Source organism: Pelophylax lessonae, assembly GCF_965119305.1.
Source record: "Pelophylax lessonae genome assembly, chromosome: 9".
Classification (NCBI taxonomy): Eukaryota; Metazoa; Chordata; class Amphibia; order Anura; family Ranidae; genus Pelophylax; species Pelophylax lessonae.
Window position 1 is genome coordinate 80,590,652 of NC_138776.1, and position 13,055 is coordinate 80,603,706.

The 13,055-nt window shown below is 42.1% G+C and overlaps 1 protein-coding gene across 1 annotated transcript in view; it reads right to left on the minus strand.

Annotated features, from left to right (window-relative positions):
• Positions 1-13,055, minus strand: part of LOC309563305 (alpha-2-macroglobulin-like) — a 233,640-nt gene that overhangs the window by 44,188 nt on the left and 176,397 nt on the right. The window contains exons 14-16 of the mRNA XM_082267704.1: positions 8,261-8,486; positions 5,231-5,357; positions 1,839-1,960 (exon numbers count right to left, since the gene is read on the minus strand). Of these exons, the coding sequence (XP_082123830.1) occupies positions 1,839-1,960; positions 5,231-5,357; positions 8,261-8,486 (475 nt within the window). The remainder of the gene's footprint in view (positions 1-1,838; positions 1,961-5,230; positions 5,358-8,260; positions 8,487-13,055) is intronic.

The following is a 13,055-nucleotide window of genomic DNA, read 5'->3' on the forward strand; positions in this document are numbered from 1 at the left end:
GATTTTTTTGTAGATTAAACTAACCAGGACATTGGTACCTTTGTACAAAGATTTATGATGACACCTTGTTTTTCATTAGGTAAAGAGGATGTTGCTAATTTGTATGTACGTTAGTCCTCTGAGGGAAGGAATTGGGAATTTAGCAGCACAACCAACCACTTGGAAAAAGTGCAAATGTGGTATACCTATGACCAACTATGATCTTTGGGTGATATGACTTAAGGGTCAATTCACTAAGCTTTACCGCATGTGGTAAGGGGATCATGTTACTCATTTTCATAAATTATTGCATGCGGTAAATAAAGTCCAATTAAAAATAATACGATTTTTGCGGTAAACAATAAAAAAGATATTTGTTGATAATTATCGCAAAAAATTGCCCAATACACAAACAAAACAGAAACTAAAAAAAGGTGCGATATTTAATACCACCCTTTTGGTGGTGGTAAGCAGGACGGTACCAGAAAGTGGGGCCTAATTCAACCCACAAAAGACACACAGAAAGGGGCCAATTTCCACCCACAGAACACCCAGAGTAAGGGGTACTATTTCCTCCAAAGAAAAGGGTGCAATACTACCCTCAGAGAGGGGTCTAATTCCACCCACAGAGGACACACAGAAAGTTGACACTATTCCACCAGCAGTGGAGACACAAAAATGTGGCATTATACATCAATAGTCCACAAGTATTTATTTATTTTTGTATCAAATCAAAAAGGCTTTATGTCCAGTGAAAATTAAATGCAAACATCGGCTGAAATTTAACATCAAGAACTTTTTTTACATTTTTTAAAGTAAACGTTTACAAAATTGCAACGATGGAGTATGTCAACCATGACAATTACTCCTGCTAGAAGTGACCTCTTAAAGTGGCCACTATAATGCTTTTGGTTATTTACACCATTATAACAAGTTAAACTTGGATATAAAATATGAAAAATAGAAATGTTTAAAAAAATTATAAAAATATATATAGTTTTCTTTAGTTTCCGCATTATAAACATAGGCAGCAGCACAGAATTGGGCCAAAAACATACAAAAGAGCACATTCAACAGCCCTAGTAGGACATTTACATAAAAAAAACAGATTTTTTTTTTTTGAAACTATGGCATTTTGGATTTAGTAAAGGAGCTTGGATTACCAAGCATCAGGAGACATAAATTTCAATGCCTCCAAATACACATTACTGTAAAAAAAATGTTAGATTAAAAAATAGTTTTTTTTTTGCAAAAGAAAAATAACAAACATGTTAAAATGTAAAATATTAAAAGGAAATGACCTTAAACAACCCTTAACCACTGACACGTGCAATAAATTATCGAACAATTGAAAAAAATACCACATTCATTATTTAACGCTAAATTGTTAGTGAATTGAACTCTCACAACTGATTTACCGCATTCGTTATTTTAGCACATTTAATTTGCCGTTATTTAACTCTTAGTGAATTGACCCCTTATCCATTGTACCACAGCACATCAAATTTTGTATACTGGTGACAAAAATCTTTGGCTGTTATCTGTCATTTGCCTTAAGCAACACAACAAACTTCCAGTAAAAAAAATATATATATATATTTTGTGAATAGGCTTTACATCTTTATCAAATGGAGGTCCATATGCTGATGGCTTGGTTTAGGTTGGACTTTGATGGTGCTCAAATCCTACCATGTCCTTCAGTATTGAGAACAAAATATTAGCTGGATTGGGAAACTGAAATTTTGGGAAATTGTGTTTGGACAGCATTGCAAAGTTTGGACACTGGTGAATAGAAAGGTGACATATGTTCCTAGATTCTCCAGACACCATAGAATACTGCTTGCCTGATACATACTGACCTGAACAAGTAAAGACTTGACAATTGTATCCGTGCCTCCTTGCTTAGGGAGAATTGGAATCTCATTGTTGCACAGTTCTTTTGTGTCCAGAGCCTCAGTTTTTACTGTGATGTTTACTTGTCCTATAAGGAAGCATAGATTCTCATTACTAGTAAACATAAGCTATGGAATGTACATAGGTTTTCACAGCCTATTGCAATAGGGTGTGCCCCTCAAAGCTCAAACACACGCGTTCCTCTGCAGCCTCAGCTGTACGGGGCAGCAAATTAATGGGAAGTGCTCTGTGCTTTGTGACTTCCTGTTCATTCACAAACTAAAGCATAGTAGACAGTTTACTATTCTTCAGTTATAAATGTGCACAGTGAGCGAGTGTGTTTACTGTGTTCATTTAGGGAAGGAAGGGGCTGGCACATTAAATATTTACCAGTCCCTTCCCTGCTCTCCATCCTGAAACATCCCTCCGCAGCACATGAGGGGAGAGGAGCGAAGCCAGCAGCACTATGGGGCAGCCAACACAAAAGGAAACCCAGGCAGCAGAAAATAGCCAAAAATATACACATAAAAAAGGTGTACACCAGAGTGCACAGGCATGGCAAAGCCTGTAACACCAATTCTAATGAAAACAAATATAGTAAGCATTACATTTACGAAACATTCTTGGGAGGCACTACAAGGCCCAGAATATGGTGGTGTGTGTTCCCAGCTGACCTGATTCAAGGAATATGACACCTTCTTTAACCTTTACAATACAGGGCACTTTTACCCCCTTCCTGCCCAGGAAAATTTTCAGCTTTCAGCACTGTCACACTTTAGTCATTTTAGTCAACTAAAATCTCCAGTACATTTTAGTGAAATAAAATAATTTCAGTCAACTAAAATCTAATGTGTTTAGGTAAATTGTAATGCATTATTTAAACATTTCTATAGAATTTCCAAACTCATTATATACTCCTGAAGTAAAAAAAAATCAAATATTATATTATTATTTATGGTTTTAAGGTGTGAACAAACTCATAGATAAAGATTTAGCCACTCTGGATGGTTTGGAGAGGCCTGTAATGCTGCACAGTGCTCTAGACGGTGGTCTGAGGAGGCCTGTAATGCTGCACAGTGCTCTAGACAGTGATCTGAGGAGGCCTGTAATGCTGCACAGTGCTCTAGACGGTGGTCTGAGGAGGCCTGTAATGCTGCAGAGTGCTCTAGGCAGTGGTCTGAGGAGGCCTGTAATGCTGCACAGTGCTCTAGACGGTGGTCTGAGGAGGCCTGTAATGCTGCAGAATGCCCTAGATGGTGGTCTAAGGAGGCCTTTAATGCTGCACAGTGCTCTGGATGGTGGTCTGAGGAGGCCTGTAATGCTGCACAGTTCTCTAGATGGTGGTCTGAGGAGGCCTGTAATGCTGCACAGTGCTCTAGACGGTGGTCTGAGGAGGCCTGTAATGCTGCACAGTGCTCTAGACAGTGGTCTGAGGAGGCCTGTAATGCTGCAGAGTGCTCTAGACGGTGGTCTGAGGAGGCCTGTAATGCTGCACAGTGCTCTAGATGGTGGTCTGAGGAGGCCTGTAATGCTGCAGAATGCTCTAGACGGTTGTCTGAGGAGGCCTTTAATGCTGCACAGTGCTCTGGATTGTGGTCTAAGGAGGCCTGTAATGTTGCACAGTGCTCAGGACAGTGGTCTCAGGTCTGATGGATGGCCTGCAATGCACAGTGCTCTGAATACCGCCATGTTGAAGGTCACTGGTAAGAGGCCTGTAATACTGCACAGTGCTGATGATGGTCTCCATTTATTATCTAGCCCTCACTGCCTAAATATAGTTTTATATCCCAAATATATAAATATATGGCTCCGCTGCTCAAGAAAAAAAAATATTTTTGAACAATATTATATATTTATTTTACATTAAGGAGTGTGAGAACACAGTTTGTGGTTGCAGCAGCTGGTAGATAGGTTATTAGTGGCACAGCACATCATTTGCACGTTATTATATTCACAAGTTTTACATAACAGCTTCCTGTAAGCACTGAGGATATCACTGGGCCTTTTCGAAGAATCCTGAGAAAGCCGAGGATCCCAAGTACTGCAAGAATGCACTCCTGTACTGTCCTGCACTTTTGTAGGATTTGATGCAGGCAGATCATGGATGGTGGAAGGAGTCAGGAGTGTGCTGTACATAGCTTCTCAAAACATCTCAGCATCTTGCCTCAGTATTGCCTCAGAATTCCTCTCAAGAGCCCCCAGTCCTGATATAAGCAGTGGACTAGCTTTTTAAAGCTTCTTACACGATACTCCTGTTTGAGCACCTACTTTTTCAAATTTTTTTTTTTTTAAATGAATTTGCGCATACTTACACACATTTTCGCCTATATTCGGTTGCGCAATTTCACGCAAATGCGCGAAAGCTTATTCTCGCGTTCTTGGTTTGCAAAATATGTAAATGGGTTTGTGCGCATTCACACGTATTTGCGCACATGAGGCGTAAATTACTTACCAAAAAAGCTGATTTTTCTACTTTTTTTTCCTGAAGAATGCACAGCGCTTGTTTACGCGCCTGTGTGCATAGGCAGGGCACATTACAACTAATGGGCTGTATTTTAGCTCAGTAGCAAAAAAAGAAGCTGTACTGAGCTTTTTCAAGCTGCAGTGTGCAAGAGGCCTGAAGGAGTTATGCAAATATCAAAATATTTTTGATGGGTAACATCTACATGTGATTCTAAGCTTCCATGATTGAAAGAACTGAAGTCCAATGAATGAGAGGGACAGGCCAGGGAAAAAAAAAAAAAGCGGGGGGGGGGGGGAAGCTAGATAATGCTACGTGTTCTCCAGCCATGAAATGAGGTGGGCTCTGTCTGATTTGCTGCAGCTTCTAATGCACAATATTAGAAGCGCACAGTGTGTAATGATCAGAGAGTAAGCAATTACAACTATGCAAAACTGAAGGTAGAGCTGGAGTTCTGCTTTAATTCACTCTCTCTAAACTAGCATTTTATTTGGGGGGGGGGGGTTCTGCTTTAAGAACAAAGTATCTTTTTATAAGGCCAAAAAAGATAAGGCTAATATTATTATATATATAACATAATCTGTATAGTAACCTATATCAAACATTTAAAAAAATCAAAAAGTGCATTTTGGTGGAAAAGGGATTTGATCCTGTGTGAAGGTGCACTGCAAAGCACTCAGCAGAAATACAAAGGTGAAGGAGTCTTTGGCCTGGTGATTCAGTTTTTAACACTTAGCACATTCTTATAAAATTTAGCTGTATAAATTATAAAATGTGTTAGCTGAGAATTTCAGATGTTTTACTATAAATTCCATTCCATGATGCCCAATGAGCCAGAAGAGGAACTCTTAGCACATTTACCTATTCCTACCTCTGATTTTTAGGTTGATATCTTACCCAAGGCTTTGGCTTTTAGTTTCCAGGAGAAGGTTTCACTCTCGTCTGCTCCTATACAGCTGCTGTGGTGGCATTCTTCACATGGCATTTCCTCTAAGTCAGTGCTGATATACAGTGTGGTCTGAATCTGAAAAAAAAAAGAAACTTTTGTTTTACAACAGGCTTGGCACTCAATGAACCATTTTGCGACTAACGATACAAGTTACTGTTGTAGACACCTTTAATTGTTACAAGACATTGAGACATAGTATTAAAGAAGAGCATGCCAAACATGTACTTTAGGATGGTCCACTAGTTCTTCAGGTTGTGCACCTCCTAAAACATTTTTAGTCCCTTAATAGTTATCCGTTTTTTGGAGTGCGTTCCTTCCAAAATGGACCTTGTGCCTGGCATGGCACAACACTGGTTCTGCCTGGGCAAAGGACAGCCAGTCTGTGCTTCTGAATAACACAGAAAGCACCCCCTGGCTGTGGAAAGCATGAGAAAATAAGAGTGAAGCATCATCGGGTAAGACCCACTCCAGAAAACCACTAAGTTACATCTGTAAGATTTTAGGAGCAAAGGTTAGGGTAACCATTAGGCCTAAAGTCACTTTTTTACTTAACCACTTGCCGACCAGTCACGTTGACTGTACTGCGGCAAAGTGGCTCGTTATCGTCTGGCGATGTAGACCTACGTCACCAGACATTCCCCTCTCTAGGCGGCGCGAGAGCGCCGCCGGAGGCTTCGGGCCAGGGGAGGAGTGGCAGTGATCACCACTGCTCTTCCCCGATCATCGGGGATCTAGTGTGGAAATCCGCCCGCTTGTGTAAACAAAGCGGGCGGATCTCCTAAGTGACAGGCAGGGTCAGATTGCAGGGTTCAGCATAGCTGTAGTAATGTCACTGGTACCCCCAAAAGTGTCAAAAATGTCAGTCCAGGGTCCGATCTATCTGCTGCAATGTCGCAGTCCTGCAAAAAAAATCGCAGATCGCCGCCATTACTCGTTAAAAAAAAAAACACAAAAAATGCCAATCAAAATAAATGATAAAAAAAATGATAAAAAAATTTGATTTTTACATTTTTTTGGGGGGGGGATTTCATATAAAAAAATGTGAAAAATATTGTTATTTTTTCAAAATTGTCGCTCTTTTTGTTTGGGTACGGTGTTGCATGACTGCGCAATTGTCAGATAAAGTTGCACAGTGCCGAATCGCAAAAAGTGGCCTGGACGTAAGACAGCAAAATCCTCCGGTGGTAAAGTGGTTAATGACCTTATGCATTAAGCATACGTTTGATTCCTCATGTAGTACCTTCCTTGTGTAGGATAAAGGGCTAGTTTTAGTTTTTGGCTTCTTTTGTAGTCAAGGGAGCAGTGAAAATTTGTTCTGGTCTGTTAAGGGCTTCACAGGCTGGGAGTTTGATTGCTTCCACCTGCTATTAGAAGAAGCTTCCAGAATATGGGGCAGGGAGATTCAAATAACCAGCCTGGATATTTTTCATACCCTAGTCCATCACTGGAAGGGGGCATCCAGAGGGTGGCTTGAGAGGTGATAAATAGTTTGAAGCCTTTGAGAGATTGTTCTTTTCTCAGCAGCGAGGGTTCAAAAGCCTCTGGAGCTACTGCCCTAGGAAGCAGCCTGTGGACTGAAATGCTGCTATCTGAGGTCTCAGCTGTGGCCTAGCTGAGGACCTGGAGTGATCTTTCTGAAGGGTCCAGTTGTGGAGCTTCACCATAAAGGATCTAGTCTGGAGAAGGACTGTTTCCTCACTGGATCATATCCAGAGGAAGCTAGAAGGTGTGCTGCTGTCCTGGAGACTTGTGAGTAATGACCCTGATATGTGCTCCCTGGTGACTGTGTGCTTTTGGGATATAAGTGCCAGAAGTAGCTATGAACTTAAGGAAGCTCTCATAGGGTCTCTGAGTACTGGCCTTTCACCTCAGCAGAATCCTGAAGTGGGAGCTTAGTGTAAAGTGTCCTCCTGTTACTGTGCAGGCATTTTGAAGTATCATGCCCTAACCCCTTTCCTGTTTAATGTTCTTCAAGCAATAAATATTAAAATGTATTGGATTTATTGGAGTTGGCATGTGTGGACTGGTGCTAGCAGAGATGGGCAGCCTCTGTACTACTTGGGAAGAGCCAGCTATTACCAGCAGCCCCTACAAGGAATTTCCAAAGTATGGTTTATCAGCCTTTCATCAGGCATTTGTCAGTATTGTCAGTATTATAACAACTATTAGACCTCAGGTAACTCTAATCCCTGTCTCTGAGGCTCATCATACTACACTGTGATGGCTGTCTGCACAATAGAAAAATATTGCTCTGTTGGATTTCATCAAGTCTTAAGCTGGATACACACTATACAACTTTTGTTGTTAGATTTCCTTTAGATTTACCTTCAACTATGTAGTACAAGGACCTGCCTGATTGCATACAAATTGATAGTGTTTAGATTTGACTTCATATTATATGGTTTTGGTAAATCTAAAGGAAAAAAATCTATAGACAATTGTATAGTGTGTATGGCCCATTACTCATGCTCACATAAATCATAACTTTAGAAAATCATTTTCTTTTCTTTAGATGTGATAGAATTTCTCAGAATTTGCTCCACTGGGGATACAGTAAATCTGCTGGTACTGAAACAGGCCAATGCCCAGGTCATACCCTGGTCAGTTCTGCTTTCAGGCTACACACATTAGTCTTTAGCGTTACCTTTTCTATAGCTATAAACGCTTCACCAGCATAGCATTGCTGATTTATAAGAAAAAAAAACATGATTGGCTGGTTATTTTTCCTGCTAAACTCTTGGAATAGAAACAAAAGGGTCACTTAAACTGTTCTACCACTTACATGCTGGAAAAATCTACAGGTTTGGTTATAGTGGGATCAAAGTATGAAATGTAAAATTGGTAAAAATCTTTTTTAGTTATCAAAAGTTGCAAGAGTTTGGAAAAACAGTTAAATCTTTTACCAATATTTGCTGCTAGCCAAGTAAGGGGGAAGTATATTTTTCACAATGTGACATTCATTTTCTCACTTTTATTACCTTCATAGGGTTCTTCATGTAGTTAAATGTTGAAGCTTTTAAGGTAAATATTTCTCCCCGCACTACAGAGTACGGGAGGGTGAGATCCACAAAGAATGGCTGGAAGACCCGCAGTGAGGCAGGAGGAGACAGGCCAAATCCAGTGGGACCCAAACATACTGCTCCCCCAATCCAGTCTGTGATAGTGTCTGGAGTCTTCTTATGGAGTTCAGCACTGCCATCCGTCCTAAAAATCATAGAAATTATCATATACCGTGTATTTGTGTGTGTGTGTTATCAGATTGAAGTAAACAGATAATTCAAAAATACAAACTTAAGTGGCCTGCAAGAAAACAGCACTCAGCCACACACAGGATCAGCAGACTGTAAAGTTAAAATAGTAAAAGATGATGAGAATTGACTTCAGCTCAGTTCTCCACCCATAGAAAACCCCCCAAAGCTTTTCAACCATGTGGGTCTTAAACTTAAAGGCCTCTATGATTAAGCCCCACCTAGGCAAAATGCATTTGGGAGGGGGGAAGATTACCCCTCTACTTTTATAAGTGTTTTGTATGAAGACGTCTCCAATAGAGTTCCAAGCGAGAAACCATTCTATTGCCCGTTATGTTTTAGTGCACAGTACAGTCTGTGGGCCTGACACTCACTGGCAGGCAACTGCAATTATATTACAGAGGAAAAATTAAATATATAAATATCACTACTTGTACTAAATTAATAGACTATATTGTAATCCACTGCACTTTAGGAAATACAGGTAACACAAACCTGACAGAATAACACAAATAACACAAATTGCTGCTACTTAAATGAGTAAATATAATAAAAAATAAAACTCATCCAGAAAAAACAGGAACTGACTTTTTCATTCAAATTTCAGTAGCGCAGGGATGGTGATAACCTCTTACCAAATAAATAGGATGATAACATATACCAAAATATATGAATCAGATGTGATAAATATAAGCATAAAATCATAAATACATAAAAGCATGAAATCACATCAATAGGAGTCCATAAAGTCCATAGGTATAAAGTGCATAGAGCAATGAAAGTGCAAACATGAAGGATCACAGGTGCAACTTATGGGGACCACCCTTGCTTGCCACCACCACACTCACCAGACTCAATTCAGACTCACCAGACGCCTATGCCTAACCACTCTCATGGACTAGGCAACAACAGCATATAGTAAAATCAGGTTTCCTCCAGATCTCTGATTTGTGCTGCAAAGACTCCTCTGGAAGATTTCCTGGTAAATTTATAGTGAGTCTGAATTTCAGATACTTCTCCCGGCACTGTGTGGTGGTGGCAAGCAAGGGTGGTCCCCATAAGTCGCACCTGTGATCCTTCATGTTTGCACTGCTCTATGCACTTTATACCTATGGACTTTATGGACTCCTATTGATGTGATTTCATGCTTTTATGTATTTATGATTTTATGCTTATATTTATCACATCTGATTCATATATTTTGGTATAGGTTATCATCCTATTTATTTGGTAAGAGGTTATCACCATCCCTGCGCTACTGAAATTCGAATGAAAAATCCAGTTCCTGTTTTTTCTGGATGAATTTTATTTTTTATAATAGGAAAAATTTAATTATTTTTTTATCTGCAAGGTGCTGTGCCACCCTATATGAGTGGTGGGCGGTGGGCACAGTACAGTCTGTGGACCTGACATTCACTGGCAGGCAACTACAATTAAATTACAGAGGAAAAATAAAATGAATGTTTTATCTGCAAGGTTCTGTGCCACCCTATATGAGTGTTGGGCAGTGGGCACAGTACAGTCTGTGGACCTGACACTCACTGGCAGGCAACTTCAATTATATTACAGAGGAAAAACTAAATTAATTTTTTTATCTGCAAGGTGCTGTGCCACCCTATATGAGTGGTGGGCACTGGCAGTTGGCACAGTTCAGTCAGTGGGCCTGACACACAATGGCAGGCAACTGCAATTATATTAACCACTTAAGCCCCGGAAGATTTTACCCCCTTCCTTACCAGGGGGTATTTTGCGATTCGGCACTGCGTGACTTTAACGGACCATTGCGCGGTCATGCGACACTGTACCTAAACAAATTTGACGTCCTTTTTTTCCCACAAACAGAGCTTTCTTTTGGTGGTATTTGATCACCTGTGCGATTTTTTGATCATGCGCTATGAACAAAAAAATAGCGACAATTTTGCAAAAATAACAATATTTTTCACATTTTTTTTTATATGAAATTCCCCCCCAAAAAAATCTAAAAATCAAAATTTTTTAACATTTTCGGCCAATTTGTTTTATGCTACCTATGTTTGGTAAAAAAAAATTGCAAAAAGCGTATTTTGATTGGTTTGCGCAAAAGTTATCGCGTTTACTAACAAAGGAAAAGATTTCTGTCATTTTTGTTGTTTTTTTTTTTTAACGCGTAATGGCGGCGATCTGCGATTTTGTTTGTGGTACTGCGACATTACGGCGGACAGATCGGACCCTTGACTGACATTTTTGACACTTTTGGGGTTACCAGTGACATTACTACAGTAATCAGTGCTATACATATGCACTGTTACTGTAAAAATACACTGGTAGTGAAGGGGTTAACTTTATTTGAGAGGGAGGGGCTGTGTGTGTCCCTAGGGGCGTGATTCTAACTGTGATTGGCTGTGGCTTGAGGTGTAGGAATAATGATCAACGGTCCTACATAGTAGAACCGTGTGATCATCCTTTCTACACTGGGGAGAATGACAGGCGGCTTGTTCTCCCTCTCCCCCGCCGAGTGACCGGTGGACATCGGGTCCGCAGGTCACACGCGTGGGGGGGTCCGTGACCGAGCTGGAGCGCGCCTCCGGAGGTGTGTGCTCCCTCCCCAGAGCCTCACAGGCTGTGAGCAGTCCGCAAGTGGTTAAAGGGTAAAAATTAAATGACTTTTTTATCTGCAAGGTACCGTGCCACCCGATATGAGTGGTTTGCACACAGTACAGTGTGTATATATATAGAAAAAAATAAATAAAAGCAGACTGATATACCAGCCCTAAAAAGGGCTTTTTGGGGTGCTGTCAGGATGCTGTCCTTACAGCAAGAGTGGACACAGAACACTAGCCTAGCTAATGATTTCCCTATTAATTCAGCAGCAGCGCTCTCCCTGCTCTAACTAACTCTGCAGCTTCAGAATGAATCTAAGATGGATGCTGTCCTTGCTTTTTTATAGGAGGTGGGAGAGTCTGGGAGGGAGGGTATGATGATTGGCTGGAATGTGTCTGCTGACTGTGAGGTACAGGGTCAAAGTTTGCTCAATGATGATGTATAGGGACGGACCGAACATCGCATATGTTCGCCCGCCGAGGAGAACGCGAACAAGCGATGTTCTCCGGGAACTGTTCTCCGGCGAATAGTTCGGGACATCTCTAGTTGCTGACAGTGCCTCCAGTTCCTTCACATTGTTTCCCACCCAGTCCTCTGCTGAAAGGTGAGAGTTGGCACCTGCAGCCGATGTCCATCAATCTTTCACCTCACCCCTTGCAAATCAGCCAAGCAGTCTGAACCTCAAGTCATGCAGCAGTCTCTTCTTCTTTTTGATGACTCTGTTACCATGGCTTCCCAGGGCCATCCACTTAGCCCTGCCCTAGCAGTGGAAGAGATTGAGTGCAACGATGCCCAACCACTTATGTTTCAAAATAAGTACATGGGAGGACCATCGCAGCACATCTCGGATGATGACGAAACACAGGTGCCAACTGCTGCGGAATTCCGAATTGTGGAGACCGACAAGGAGGGCAGGGGTGAAGACTGGGTGGAAGACGATGTGGAGGATGATGAGGTCCTCGACCCCACATGGAATGAACGTCATGCAGGTGACCTGAGTGGTTTGGAGGAAGAGGTGGTGGTCGCACAGAGCCACCAGCAAAGCAGAAGAGGGAGCAGGGTGCAAAAGCGGAGTGGCCGTGCCCTAGACACTGTGCCTGCTACTGCCCAACGCAGCAAGGGACCGAGCACACTAAAGCCAGCTCAAAGGAGTTCCCTAGCATGGCAGTTCTTCAGACATTGTGATGATGACAGGACACGAGTGGTTTGCACGCTGTGCAATCAGAGCCTGAAGCGAGGCATAAACCTTCTCAACCTGAGCACAACCTGCATGACCAGGCATCTAAGCGCAAAGCATGAGCTGCAGTGGAGTGCACACCTCAAAAACCAAGAAAGGTCTCTGGCTCCTCCTGCTTCCTCTTCTGCTGCTGCAGTCTCGGCCTCTTCATCCACCTCTTTAGTGACAGTGGCACCTGCCACCCCACAAACAGAGGATCCGCCAGAAACACCACCACCTGAGTCACCAACAACCATCTCCACAATGTACACAAGCCTCAAGCCCGGCCTGGTGGTGTGAGATAATGAGCGAAATCTCGTAGCTGCTCAGGGCCTAGCCGGTTTGACTCACATCCCTTGTCTGGCTCATGTGCTGAATTTGGTGGTGCAGAGGTTCCTTAGAAATTACCCTGATATGTCAGAGCTGCTGCAGACAGTGTGGGCCGTCTGTGCGCACTTTCAGCGTTCTCACCCTGCTGCTGCTCGCCTGTCAGCGCTGCAGCGTAACTTCGGCCTTCCTGCTCACCCCCTCATACGTGTTGTGCCCACAAGGTGGAACTCCACCTTGCACATGCTGGCAAGACTGTGGGAGCAGCAGCAGGCCATAGTGGAGTTTCAGCTGCAGCACGCATGCGTGAGTCGCTCTGCGGAACAGCACCACTTCACCACCAATAACTGGGCCTCCATGCGAGACCTGTGTGCCTTGTTGCACTGTTTAAAGTACTCCACC